The 13,855-nt window shown below is 59.4% G+C and overlaps 1 protein-coding gene across 1 annotated transcript; it reads left to right on the top strand.

Moving 5' to 3' along the window:
• Positions 1–700: 700 nt before the first annotated feature.
• CHMP1A (charged multivesicular body protein 1A) lies at positions 701–13,610 on the top strand. The gene is made up of 7 exons (XM_075939835.2): positions 701–839; positions 4,878–4,897; positions 6,469–6,546; positions 7,384–7,530; positions 8,552–8,680; positions 10,600–10,787; positions 11,849–13,610. The coding sequence occupies exons 1-7, from the start codon at positions 833–835 to the stop codon at positions 11,868–11,870; spliced, it is 591 nt and encodes a 196-aa protein (XP_075795950.1). The 5' UTR covers positions 701–832; the 3' UTR covers positions 11,871–13,610.
• The last annotated feature ends 245 nt before the right edge of the window (positions 13,611–13,855 follow it).

The raw sequence follows: 13,855 nt of genomic DNA, 5'->3' as shown, positions 1-13,855 counted from the left end.
ATTTGGACCGTCACATACTTATATTCATTTCATTTCAAAGGGCGGAACAGGGATCGGGTGTCTTTGATCCACCACCACCTGCTGCAAGGAAGCAAAGCTTGGAGACTCGTGGATATGGTGCTTCGCTGTCAATGTTTAAAGAACTTCCAAGGGACAAGCCGGAGGTTTGGAGGTTCCGGGGTGGGGACCGTGAACTCCGATTACTTGAGGCTGTTTTCCCTGCCTTTTCCTCCAGCGGCCGAGCAATGGAATGCAGAGTTGCCAGCGATGTGAGTGCTGGAAGCCGGGACACAGCAATCCCGCCCCACTCCAGGCGCGGACGAGAACGAAGCGGCAAAGCCGAGTCGCTGCTCTGAAAAGCTGTCGGTCCCCGCGTCAGCCCTGGCACCTCTGCAACACTCGCTGGAGCCCCCGCCTCTCCGCCAGGCCGTGGAGCTGGCCAAGGGGCTAGCAGCAGCTGAGCCCAGGGCTGGTGGGGACAGCAGAGCCCCGTGGCCGGGAGGAGCCCAGCGGGGAGGCTGACCCCCCTCCCCGGGTCCGGCAAACTCCCTGGTCCGGAAGGTCCCAGCTGCCGGAGCAGGGAGGTCCCCGCAGCCGGGCGCCCAGAGGCACTGGCGGCGGAGCCACGCGGCACGTGCGCAGCTGCCCCGCCCCCCTGCCGCGCTCTGGCCACGCGGCTCCCCAGCCCCGGGCTCGCGGCGGAGCGCCTGCCTCCCTCCACGCACGCGCCGAAGGGAGGGGAAGCCTCGCGAGAGCCCCCCCGGAGCGTGACGCAACAATCCGGAAGTATCGGGAGAACCCGGAAGTGGTCGGTGCAGAGGTTGTGTCCAGGATGGACGGTAAGAGAGAGACCCCGGGTCGGGGGGGCTGTGCCCGGGGCCTGGGGGGTCAGGGGGGGGGGCTGTGCCCGGGGGCTAGGAGGTCAGAGGGGGGGGCTGTGCCCGGGGGCTGGGAGGTCAGAGGGGGGGGCTGTGCCCGGGGGCTGGGAGGTCGGGGAGGGGGGGGCTGTGCCCGGGGGCTAGGAGGTCAGAGGGGGGGGCTGTGCCCGGGGGCTAGGAGGTCAGAGGGGGGGGCTGTGCCTGGGGGCTGGGAGGTCGGGGAGGGGGGGGCTGTGCCCGGGGGCTGGGAGGTCGGGGGGGGGGGCTGTGCCCGGGGGCTGGGGGGAGGGTAAGGAAGGGGCGGGCAGGGCGAGGGAGTGGGGCAGGGCCAGGGCTGTGCCCTGTGGGACAGGTCAGGGGCCTGGGGGGGAGGGCAGGTGTGGGGTTGGGGGGGGAGGGAAATGTCTTAGTGCGATATGACATGGGAGGGGGAATTCCTGCCACCCCAGAGTGGGGCTTGGCCCTGTGGTAGTGGGGAAATCTGGGAGTTGCCTGCAGAGGCTCTGCTCTGCGGAGGATTGTGGAGATCCTGTCACGTGTGTGGCACTGGCTAAAGCTGGGGCTGGTCAGTGCAGCCTGCGAGCCCATGCGATGTTGGTCAGGGAGAGAGAAACCTCAAGGGCAGCTTGTTTGTCCCTGGCCTTTCCAATTCATTGAAATTGGTCCAGGCGTTTGAGAGAGCTAAAATGCATTTACAATTGAGCCAAGCTCCTGAACTGATCCATTTCCTCGTGTGTGAAACTGGCCCAGTGATTTCCACGCCTCTTCTGGGTGTGCCAGGCTATGGGTCAATGGTCACTGTGTAATGGTAATCTGAGAGAAAACAAGTGACAGCTACTTCAACAAAAGCTGCCTTCTGATGAGTCACTTGTTAGCTACAAGTTGGAATGAAGTTACTATTCGCTCTAAGGCCCACACATGATGTGTGTTGATTTGAGAGAGAACTGAATAGTGAAGTCACTATCCTATGCTGTGGTACTTGCCACAAGAGTGAATCATAGAACACTAGAACTGGAACGGATCTCGAGAGGTCATCAAGTCTAGTCCTCTGCCCTCACAACAGGGCTAAGCAACAGATCATCCCTGATCGATGTCTATCCAGCCTTCTCTTAAATATCTCCAATGATGGAAACTCCACAACCTCCTGAGGCAATTTAAGTCATAGGGGTATAGATTTGCTAGCACACTTCAACTTCTTGAAGGGAGGTTCCAAACAGGATGGAAAGAGGCTGTTCTCAGTGGTGGCAGATGGCAGAACAAGGCGCAATGGTCTCAAGTTACAGTGGGGGAGGTCCAGGTTGGATATTAGGAAAAACTATTACACTAGGAGGGTGAGGAAGCACTGGAATGAGTGGTGGAATCTCCATCCCAAGAGGTTTTTAACTCCAACTACACACTCAGCCCGGCAGAATAGTCTGTTCTATCTCAGGGACTCTCTTTTTGCCCCGCCACCCCCACTAACATGATACAGTTCTGCGGTGATCTGGAAGCCTACTTTTGCCGTCTCCGTCTCAAGGAATACTTCCAACACAACACTGAACAGTGCACTGACACACAGATACCTTCCCACCAACAGCACAAGAAGAAGAACTCCACATGGACTCCTCCTGAAGGTCGAAATGACAGTCTGGACCTCTACATAGAATGCTTCCACCGACTTGCACAGGCAGAAATTGTGGAAAAACAGCATCGCTTGCCTTGTAACCTCAGTTGTGCAGAACACAATGCCATCCACAGCCTCCGGAACAACTCTGACATTATAATCAAAGAGGCTGACGAAGGAGGTGCTGTTGTCATCATGAACAGACCTGGCTACCTAAAGGAGGCTACCAGACAACTCTCCAATACCAAATTCTACAGGCCTCTTTTCTCAGATCCCACTAAGGAATACACTAAGAAACTGCACCATCTGCTCAGGACACTCCCTGCACAAGCACAGGAACAAATCGACACACCCTTAGAGCCCCGACCAGGGTTGTTCTTCTATTACCCAAGATCCACAAACCTGGAAATCCCGGACACCCCATCATCTCGGGCATTGGCACTCTCACTGAAGGACTGTCTGGATATGTGGACTCTCTACTCAGACCCTACGCCACCAGCACTCCCAGTTACCTCTGTGACACTACTGATTTCCTGAGAAAACTACAATGCATTGGTGATCTTCCAGAAAACACCATCCTAGCCACCATGGACGTAGAGGCTCTCTACGCTAACATCCCACAGTGGCACTGCTATGGGCACCCGCATGGCCCCCACAATACACCAACATTTTTATGGCTGAGCTGGAACAACACTTCCTCAACTCTCGTCCACTGACGCCCCTTCTCTACCTACGCTACATCGATGACATCTTCATCATCTGGACCCATAGGAAGGAGACTCTGGAAGAATTTCAACAGCTTCCACCCCACCATCAACCTCAGCATGGACCAAGTCTACATGGAAGGTCCATTTCCTGGACACCACGGTGCAAATAAGTGACGGTCACGTGACATGCATCTGACGAAACGGGTCTTTGCCCACGAAAGCTTATGCTCCAACACTTCAGTTAGTCTATAAGGTGCCACAGGACTCCTCGCCGCTTTTACAGACCAGTCAGTTTAACTTCTGTGTCAGGGAAGATAATGGAGCATGTAGTTAAGGAATTCATCTGGAAGATAATAAGGTGATAGGTAACAGCCAACATGGATTTGTAAAGAACAAATCACATCAAACCAATTGATAGCTTTCTTTGATAGGAAAACAAATCTTGTGGATAAGGGAGAAGCAGTGGACATGGTATACCTAGACTTTAGTGAGGCATTTGAAATGGTCTCGCATGGCCTTCTTATCGATAAACTAGGGAAATACAATCTAGATGGGGCTTCTGTAAGGTGGGTGCATAACTGGCTGGATAACCATTCTTGGAAACCGGTTATTAATAGTTCAGAATCATGCTGGAAGGGCATAACAAGTGGGGTTGCGCAAAGGTCTTTTTTGGGACCAGTTCTGTTCAATATCTTCATCAATGAGTTAGATATTGGCATAAAAAGTACACATATTAAGTTTGCAGATGATACCCAGCTGGGAGGAGTTGCAAGTGCTTTGAAGGATAGGGTCATAATTCAAAATGATCTGGACAAACTAGATTAATGGTCTGAGGTAAATAGGATGAAGTTGAATAAGGACAAATGCAAAGTGCTTCACTTAGGAAGGAACAATCAGTTTCACACACACAGAATGGGAAGCGACTGTCTAGGAAGGAGAACTGCAGAAAGGGATCTAGGGGTCATAGTGGACCACAAGCTAAATATGAGTCAACAGTGTGACTCTGTTGCAGAAAAAGCAAACCTGATTCTGGGATGCATGAACAGGAGTGTGGCAAGCAAGACAAGAGAAGTCATTCTTCTTCTCTACTCTGTGCTGATTAGGCTGTAGTTGGAGTATTGTGTCCCATTCTGGGTACCACATTTCAGGAAGGATGTAGAGAAATTGAAGAAGGTCCAGAGAAGAGCAACAAAAATGATGAAAGGTCTGGAGAACATGAGCTATGAGGGAAGGCTGGAAGAACTGGGTTTGTTTAGTTTAGAAAAGAGAAGATTGAGGGGGGACATTATAGCAATTTTCAAATGTCACAAGGATAAGGGAGAAAAACTGTTCGGCTTGGCCTCTGAGGACAGGACAAGAAGCAATGGGCTTAAATTGCAGCAAGGGAGGTTTAGGTTGGACATTAGGAACAGCTTCCTATCCGTCATGGTGGGTAAGCCCAGGAATAAGTTGCCTAAGGGGGTTGTGGAATCTCCATCTCTGGAGATATTTAAGAGCAGGTGAGACAGACAGGGATGGTCTAGACAGTGCTTGGTCCTGCCGTGAGGGCAGGGGACTGGACTCGATGACCTCTCGAGGTCCCTGCCAGTGCTAGTGTGCTGTGATTCTATGAAAGAGGGTGTGACCTTTCATATTGACTGACAGCGACTCTAAAACCTGCGATGTGAGTCACCTCCTTTTTCGTTTCAGATACACTCTTCCAGCTGAAGGTGAGTGTGGCCATTACAGGATTTCCCTTCCTGCCCCGTGTGGGGATTCATTATTCTACACCTCCTAGCACTGGCTGCCCTGTGTGGCTTTGCTCCATTGAAAGTCCACAAGCCCAGCTGAGCTGTTGATCCAACTCCCTCCCGTGGTGACTTGTGGTATGGCTGGGAGGTCCGTACAAAACCCAGCTGGCTTCCTGGAACAGGCTGCTTAGAGGCCGGACTGTCAGACCCGGTACTGGGCTAGGCTAGCGTTGATCATCTTTAAGAGGCAGCTACTCCGGGTTTGTCCCATGGTCTTAAATTTGGCTTCTTAAATGCGTTCTGCTCCCACCTTCTCTAACCCATTTGATGGCGAGTTCAGTGCGATGGAAAACCTCTCCCATAACCTTCCTTTAACTTCATCGCCTATAAAGCAATATTGTTCCATCTTCCTGAGGCTTTCTCTGCCTTCCAGTGCTATCCCTCCAGCAGGGTGGCTGTACAGTGCCATCGAATGTGTGTTTTCACTGATAGTCTTCCAGCGTCAGGGGGCCACCTGGGCTTTCTGTACCCAGGGGCTGGCTTAGGTGAGCAGCTACATAAAGAGCCCGATATTTAAGGTGGGGCGGTGAAAGAGCAGGAGCTTGTGTCTTGTATCCCGGTGGAGGGAGCAGTCGCAAGGTCCCTGGTGAAGCCGTGACTCAGACCCTGCAAACGTCATCGAGAATGCTGACTGCCCTGCACTCGCTGGTGTAAAGGTGTCAGGAGGTGGCTGTGCAGCTCAGGGCGGCCTCAGGTGCGAGCAGCAAGTCGGTTGGGTGCGTTAGGCCGGACGGGCCCTTGGCTTGGTAATTGGAGTCAAGGGAGCCGGAGCCTTTAGATCACATTCTCCATCAGAGAGAGGCGGAACACATGACACCAAAAGCTGCCTCCGTTCCCAGAGGGAAACAGATCCCGGAGCTTTGCCTTTCTGAAAATCTGCGTAAAACAACAGCAGGAGGGGGAGCCGTGTTCTCTAGAGAGCGTTTGTCACCTGTTCTGGGGCCACAGCTACCAGCAGCATAAAGCCAAGCCCAGATCTGTCATGCCTGTCTCCAAGGGAGACTCCTCCCCATCCCCTCCAGCGCCAGCCGGTCCCTCTGACAGGCCTTGTGCGGTGAGTCTTTGCTAAGCTAAGGAGCCTGTTCCAGACACCTCCCAGAGAGCCCCATGGTCCCTGCCTCTTAAGCCAGAGGCTGAAATCGCAAGGGCCTCCTCTGCGATTTGGCAGCCGGAGAGCGGACAAGGCTAAAGCCTAGCCCAGGCCATGCTGCGTGGCTGGCCAAGGAGACAGGCTGCCTTCCGTACCCTCCCACCTGCTCCCTGCGCCCCTTTGCTCTTGCTGCCTCCGCTGTATGCAGGCATGCCCGTCACTCTGGCCCCCGTCTCGCTGCCTCTCGGCTCGCGTAAAGGACTGCGCCAGTGGGCATGGCGGGCCCGGTTCGCGCGCTCCCTAGGCCAGCCTCTGGGTTTGGCGAGAGTTGTGGGAGCTGCCAGTCGTGGTTGCGTTTGCCCCGTGTGCGGCCGAGCACCCTTGTCTCCCTCTCTCCTAGTTCACGGCAAAGCAGCTGGAGAAGCTCGCCAAGAAGGCCGAGAAGGACTCGAAGACTGAGCAAGCCAAAGTCAAGAAGGTGGGGCTGAGCTCTGGGCTTGGTGGGCCTCCCTGGCGGAGGGGAAAGTAGCATCCCCTGGGCTCGGTGTCTTGCCCGCCGGCGCGCCATGCAGCTTGTGCCTGGGCCGTTAATAGCACCCTGGGCGTTAACAGCTTCTGGTTAACGACAGCGCCTGGCTGGGACCAGTCCCTGGCCGCTGGCTGGAATGCGAGGGGGCTTTGGAGACGGGCGATGGGGTGGCGCCTGTTAACAACAGCTGCAGGCTGGCGTGTGGGGCTGCAGCCTGGGCAGGAAGAGCTGGGATGTGTCTTCAAACCTGCCTGGGCCGGGCAGGAGCAGGGAGGGCCAGCGCAGTGCTTCTTCCTGCTCTCTCTGGCCCATGTCCTGCCGGGGGGCTGCACGCTGGCACGGAAACACTGGGATGTGCTGAGCCCCAGCCCCCGCAGAGCACAGGGAGCAGCCCTCTGCAGCTCTGTGGGGCCCTAATGCCCCCACTCCTCTCCGCAAGCCTCAGCGTGTGGGCTGCAGCCCTACTCCTGTCTGGCGCACAGGCCGGCTTGCAGGACCGCAGCCAGGGCAGGCGTGTCGCAGTGCTGGCCGCCCTGTCCACAGCCGGCAAACCTGCCCTCCCCTTGCTAGCTGCTGCCAGACGCCAGCCAGCGGGGGGTTGCTGGAAACTCCCAAATCTAGCAGCCTCACACCATTAGGGCGTTTTCCTGCCGCCGGCTCTGCTAATCCCCATCCCCGCACACGCCCGTGTGAAGAGCCCAGGCGGCCGCGGGGGGCTGTTTGCGGCTGACACAGGAAACCAAAGGGCTTCCTCTCGCTAATGGCTTCCCTATTCCTGCGCCACAGGCCCTTCAGCAGAAGAACGTAGAATGTGCTCGCGTCTACGCCGAGAACGCCATCCGGAAGAAGAATGAGGGGCTAAACTGGCTTCGGATGGCTTCCCGCGTGGATGCCGTGGCCTCCAAGGTCCAGACAGCAGTGACCATGAAAGGGGTAAGGGCCCTGCCTCGGGTGTACCCCTGGAGGGGCAGGAGCTGTTTCCTGCCTTGTACAGGTTGTCGGCCCGTCCCTGCCCACCCTGCCAACTTTCCTCTCTCTTGCAACATGGGTCGCAGGCGCTGTGACCCCGCCACCCCCAGGCTGGGATATGGCCCGGCCCTGGGGCTAGGCCAGGCGTTGGCAGAGGCTGCCTCAGGGGCAGCGGTGCCAGTCTGTGGGGATTGCCTTGGGAGTGGCCAGGACATGTCACTTGGGGACCAGAAACGAGACTCGCACGAGCTGCTTTTGTGGCTTCATCCATACGCGCGCCCGAGTCTGCAGACGTGGAAGGGGTGTGCCTGGACTCAGCCCCATGCCTGTGTCAGGGATTGGGAGCTGGAGTTCTCGCCTGCAAGGCACTGAACAAGCTAGTGGCCTTGTGAATTTGCTAGAGCTGAGGCTGCTGATCAGCCCTTCGGATTCTGTCTGAAATCTGCCTTCCCCGTGAGCCACGTGACCTGGGGCTGTGTGGCCCCGCCTAGAGAGGACATGCAGCAGGAGCAGCCCCGGAAGCACGTTGCGCCCGTCTTCACGGTGTTAGTGCGCACGTGTGGAGGGAGGCGTCAGCACAGGGCGTTGGGTGGAGGGAGGGCGTGTTAATGCAAGAAGCCCTTGCATGGGGTCGCTCCTGGGCAGCATTACTCTTCTCCTGTAAGTGCCTCTGTACTGTGGAAGGACAGATTTTCAGGGCTGCACACGAAACTGGGGTGTGTGTGAGTGAGACACATCAGCTGCAGTTCCCACGTGCACAGTACCCGTAGAAGGCTAGTGGATCACTTGCTCGTGCATTTTCAGTACTTGTGCATTCAGTTGTACGCGACCCACCTGAGCCGAGACTCCTGCTATTCAGGGCGGGCCTGTCAGAGGTGCCGGTGTGGAAATGCCAGTAGCACCGAGTTTCTCTTGGCTGGGCTTGGCTCCCCCTCTGAGCTGGGGCATTTGGGTTGACTTTGTTTTTTCCAACCTCCTGGTGCAGGTGACTAAAAATATGGCCCAGGTGACCAAGGCCCTGGACAAAGCTCTGAGCTCCATGGACCTGCAGAAGGTCTCGGCGGTGATGGATAAATTTGAGCAGCAGGTGCAGAACTTGGATGTTCACACTTCGGTAAGCGCCGAGCACGCTCCAGCCTGCGGGTCGGCTGCCAGGAGCTGGGAGGAATTGGACTCGTTGGCATGTGGAGGGGGAGGAGAGGGAATGGTGTTGCCCACCCCTTCGTGGGCTCAGAACCAAGCCTCCCACCGCCGGGCCCCTTCCAGGGCTCCCACATGCGGCCTTTGGATTAATGGCTCGGTTGTTTCCAGAGCCCTGGTCTCCAGCGGCACATCAAGGAAGATCGGGGCTCTCTTGGGTTCAGAGCGGCACATCTGCCCCATCCCCATGTGCCCTGCACCCCCACTCCGGTCAGCCCCTGGCTCAATGCTGTCACCCCACAAGCACTTCTGAACTAGTGACCCCTCCCCCCCAGCAGCCCTGCTGTGACAGTGTGTTGGGGACCCACCCCCCCTCCCCGATCCTGCAGCCCTGTAGCAGCAAGATGAGACTCCGCCGGCCAGTCGAACAGAGAGGGTGCGTCTAGACTGGCAAGATTTTGTGCAAAAACTTGCCAGCTGTCTACACAGGCTGCTTGAATTTGCGCAAGAGCACTGATGATCTCATGTAAGATTGTCAGTGTTCTTGCGCAAATACTGTGCTGCTCCCGCTCAGGGATAAGCCCTCTTGCGTAAATGTTTTTGCGCAAGAGGGCCAGTGTAGACAGGGAAAAACTGTTTTGCGCAAAAAAGCCCCGATGGCGAAAATGGCGACTGGGGCTTTCTTGCGCAAAGTTGCGTCTAGATTGGCACGGATGCTTTTGCTCATCTAGATGCTCTTTTGCGCAAATGCTTTTAACGGAAAAACGTTTCCGTTAAAAGCATTTGCGCAAAATCATGCCGGTCTAGACGTAGCCAGAGGGGTTTTTGCTTCTCCAGGATGCATCACAGCACAGATGGGATGTGGTTACAGGAGTCAGGGCCAGGCAGCCTCACGCCCCTTGGATATGGGTCCACCGCCCCCCCAACCTCCAGTACTCAGCTTAGTCTCTTCTCGCCATGTTTTTCCCGACAAGACTGCCCAGCTCCCAGCCCTGCCCCCAGCCAGGTGGCGTCTCCACCTCCCTCCCTTTGTCTCTCCCCTGGGAAGAGCCTTGTTATCGGCCCAGGCTGGGACTAGGTGTCTGGGCCAATCCACATGCGTGTGAGTCAGTGGGAATCGCACAGCCCAGCGCAGGGGGACCCCGGGTCACAGAGCAGACAGCCCCCCCACTGCGTCACACCTGTGCGTCCCACGCTGTCCGTACCCTCCCCTGCCCCCGTATCCTGTGCCGCCTCGTGGGCAGGGAACTGTGAGGGAAGCCGGCTGCCCCCTTGTCTGTTGCCACAGCAGCCCCGATGGGTGTAAGGGGTAACTGCAGTGCCTCTCTGAACGTCTGTTTTCTGCAGAGAAAAATCTGCAGGGCGCATGAATTCTGCGTGCACGCAGTGGGGCAGAACCCCCAGGAGTAACGGCCCAGGCAAGGAACTCGGTGACTTGCCCCAGGTCATATGGGGAGTTTGTCAGAGCCGGGATGTAAACTCAGAGCCCCTGAGTGCACACCCCCAGGCCAGGCCACCATGGTCGCTGGGGAGAGCCGACATCGCCTTGGCCCAGGCTGGGCAGTGTCTGGCCACAAGAAGGGAGCTCTCCTGACGGCCTAGACACTTGGACAGGGGCTTTTATGAGCAGATCTCTGCTATCCAAAGGCTTCCCTGGCAGCCTGAGGCAGGGCAGGGCCTGTCGTGGACAGGTGGGTCCGTGGCACTTCTACAGCTGTGTGCTGCCAGGTGCTGGGCTATCTAGGGGCCTCCGGGTCTCTCTGGCTCTGGACCTGCCCTCCTGTCCTGGGGCCTAGCTGCCCGGGACCCTGGGGAAGGGAGCAGCAGGCCAGGCTCAAGGTCTGTCCCGGGCTGCACAGGCTCTGGTTCACGTCCCGGCTCTGCTCACGGCAGGTGATGGAAGACTCCATGAGTTCTGCCACCACCCTGACCACGCCGCAGGAGCAGGTGGACAGCCTCATTGTGCAGATTGCGGAGGAGAATGGCTTGGAGATCATGGACCAGCTCAACCAGCTCCCCGAGGGGGCGTCGGCAGTGGGGGAGAGCTCTGCGCGCACCCCGGCAGACCAGCTGTCCCAAAGGTTCTTTCTCTTCCCCTTGTCCTCCCCCGCGCCGCTTGGTGTGATCCTGTCCCCAGCCTGCCCCAGGCATCACTCACGGCTCGGGGGGAGGGATTGCGGGGGGGAGTGGAGCCAGCTGTTGGAGCAACCCGGGGGCTCTCGCGTCCCCAGGCAGCCACATGCGCCACCCCAGCGTGGGGCCTCCTGATTCTATTCGCCGTAGGGCTGGGGGCCGGCTGGCGGAGCACTGGTGTGTGCCCAGCTCTGCCAGCAGCCACCGAGGGGCCCCTCCCTGGCCTGAGCCCTGCAGATCCTGGCTGTGCAGCGTCCCCTTTCCCAGATGTGGGTGCGCAGCTGCCAGCCTTTCTGCAGTGCCTCCTCGGGGCTGTCAGACGCGCAGAGCGCTGGCTCCGGTGTGAGCGGGGGCGTCCTTGGCGTGCCTGGCCCGGGCGTGCGGCTGGGAGGCGCCTCTTGCTGAGCGAGGACGGTCAATCATTGCGCTGCACAGGCACGAGGCGGCAGGGGCTGGCCCCTGGGCCGGGTGTGGGGAAGCCCATTCTTTCTCCCCCGGGCCGGGCTGGCGCACAGGCTCTGAGAGGGCCAACGGAGCGTCCAGCCTGGCCTTAAACGCCCCTGCACTCTGAGCCCTATTCCCGCCCATCTGCTTCTGCCAGGGCCCCCCAGGCGGCTGGAGGAGCCCCCCGCTTGCAGCGCGCCTGAGCTCCGTGTTGGCATTGGGCCACCCACACGCTGCAGGGAGTCGGGGCACGTGTGCTAAGCCCCGGGCTTTTCCTGGACTGAATCGGCAGCCGGGTCTCATCCTGGGGGCTGCTCCGGCAGGGAACGCGTGGGCTGGGCCGGGCTGGGCGGGAAGGTGCTTCTCCCTCGCCTGCAAATGGTTACCCCCACTCCAGGGGCGTCTGGCCCCTCAAACTGCCGCCTCCCCAAGTCCAATCCCCTTCCCCGGGCGGGGCCCTGCCTGGCACCGGCTCTAGGGCGCTGCCCCGCGCTCTCTGGGTTCACTTGGAAGCAGGGCCCAGTATGTCCTGCTCCCTTTGACTCTCTTGTGCTGTTTCTTGCAGACTGGCTGCCTTGCGGAATTAAACCTTCCCACTGCTCTCACGGATTGCTGGCCCCTCCTCATCGTGCACTGCGGGGGGCGATGGGAGAGACCCCTCCCCACCCTCCCATTGCCTCCCTGCTCTGGCCGGCTAGCAAAGCCAGGACCAGCCGCCCGCTGCTCCGGGCTGGACTCTGGTCCCGGTCGACGGCGGCAGATGTCGGAGGGGGGTTTGCGAGTGCGTGTGACTGCTCCGGGCTCTGGGGCTGGTGTTGGTGGCAGGCGCTTGGGGCTCTTCTCTAGAAAGCAGCGTGGCTGCCCCTCTGCGCCCCGGCTGCTGGAGTCTGACACTACGCGGCGATCTTGCCGAAGGGGGATGCACGTGCCGAAGGGGCTGGTGCCGGACGCGCTCCGGGGGGCTGTATCTAGCAAACGTGGCCTGCATCTGGCTCCCCCCATCCTGGGCGCTGGCTGTCGTAGCCCCCCGTTTCCAGCCAAGCCCCCTTCCCATGGGGGAAGGGAGCCTGCCCTGTGGGCACCTGGGCGTCGGCAGCGCAGGGTAGAGACGATGGGGATCCCGGGGTCTTGCTTGGCCAACTCTCAGCCCTCGTGCTGCTTCTCCCGCTGCCCGCCCTGGATTTTCTCACCGTTAAGTGACCTTTGACAAGTTTGCCTCCACCCCCTGCTGTGAGCCCAGACCTGGCCCCGAGGAGAGTTTCCTGTGTGCCTCACAGGGCCAAGCCTCCCGCACTGCTCCCACCCGCAGCCCTGCCCGCGGGGACTGGCCCGTCTCCCCGCAGTGACGTAGGGGGGCCACGGCAGACACGTGTCCAGGCCCTCCGTGACCTGTGGGGGTGCCGGCGCCATCCTGCAGCTGTGGCACCTCCCTCCTGCATACCTCTGATGCCTTTACCTCTGGGGTCCCCCCTGCCCTCGGGGCTGATGCTGACACGGAGCCCCAGCCCCACTGAGGAGGGTGGGCTCTTCACTTCCTTTACCCCGGTCCATGCTGCAGGTCTGGGAGCCAGGCTGCGAAGGAAGGGCCCCCCCGTCCCCGTGTGCACACACGTGCATGCACCCCCCCTTCCCTCAGCCCTGCACGGCGAGCTGGGGGGCATACGCTGCACATCTCCCGCTCGCTGCTGGAGGGAAAGGGAACCGAGCCCGCCTCCCGTTCGGGGCGTTTGAACCCATCCTGCTGCGCTGGGTGCCGGCCGGCTGGGTTCTGCAGCACCCGCATGTGGAGACTGTTTTGCGTCTCTGGTCTCTGCACCTTGTGGCCTTGGACGATGCATGTTCACCTCCCTTTGCGATTCCCGAGCAGCTGGGCTGGGTGAGGCCTGCTGTGCCCCCTGCCCCAGTGCTGGGGCGATGCAGGGCTCCTTTCCTGGGGCTGCCAACGAGGCCGGGGGCTTTGCTTCTAACCCTGGCGGAGTCCCTGACTTGCTCGTGAGCAGGTGCCTCGGTCAGACCCACGGGCTAAACCACGGGAGCCCAGCCAGGGCCGCTGTGAGCATCCTGCGTCCACCCAGCTGGGGGCTTGGAAGGTGGCAGAGAGAGCAATCGGCCTGTGGAAACCGCCAACCCTGCCTGCTCCTAGGGCTCTGGGAAGGGGCCGGCCTGGCCTTGCCTGGGGGTGGGATCCTGCCTTCTGTAAATGAGCCTTTTCTTTTCCTGCGGTGCTGTGTGTGTGTGTGTGTGGCCGAGGCTGCTTTCCTGTGCTGGGTTGCCAAGGGACTCTCTTAATCCCCTCGGCCGTTTTAAATAAAGGACTGTCCCTATGACTGCGTCTGCAGGCCTGTCTGCCTTCGCCGCGCGCCCGCGTCTGCCCAGGCCTGCGCGGGGCTGTGGGGGCAGCAGCCTGGGAGGGGGAGGGGATGCCTCCTGTCCCCGGGGGCTCGGGGCAGGCTGCTCCTGCTGCGACATGGCGCTTGCTGGGCCTTCCCCCAGCCCCTCGGCGCTGGCTTGGCCTGAGCAACGGGCTCCGGCCGGCTCTGGCAAACGAGCTGCAAGGAAGAGCCGGGCCCTG

The sequence above is a fragment of the Pelodiscus sinensis genome, chromosome 12, assembly GCF_052426305.1.
Source record: "Pelodiscus sinensis isolate ZL-2025 chromosome 12, ASM5242630v1, whole genome shotgun sequence".
Lineage (NCBI taxonomy): Eukaryota > Metazoa > Chordata > Testudines > Trionychidae > Pelodiscus > Pelodiscus sinensis.
Note: the sequence above shows the minus strand (reverse complement) of the source record. Positions and strands in the feature narration are given on the sequence as shown.

Excerpts from the sequence above, each read along its gene's own strand:
- CHMP1A (XM_075939835.2), top strand. Across the intron at positions 6,547-7,383 it reads AGCAAGCCAAAGTCAAGAAG|GCCCTTCAGCAGAAGAACGT; the intron begins GTGGGGCTGAGC and ends CCTGCGCCACAG. Across the intron at positions 10,788-11,848 it reads GCAGACCAGCTGTCCCAAAG|ACTGGCTGCCTTGCGGAATT; the intron begins GTTCTTTCTCTT and ends TGTTTCTTGCAG.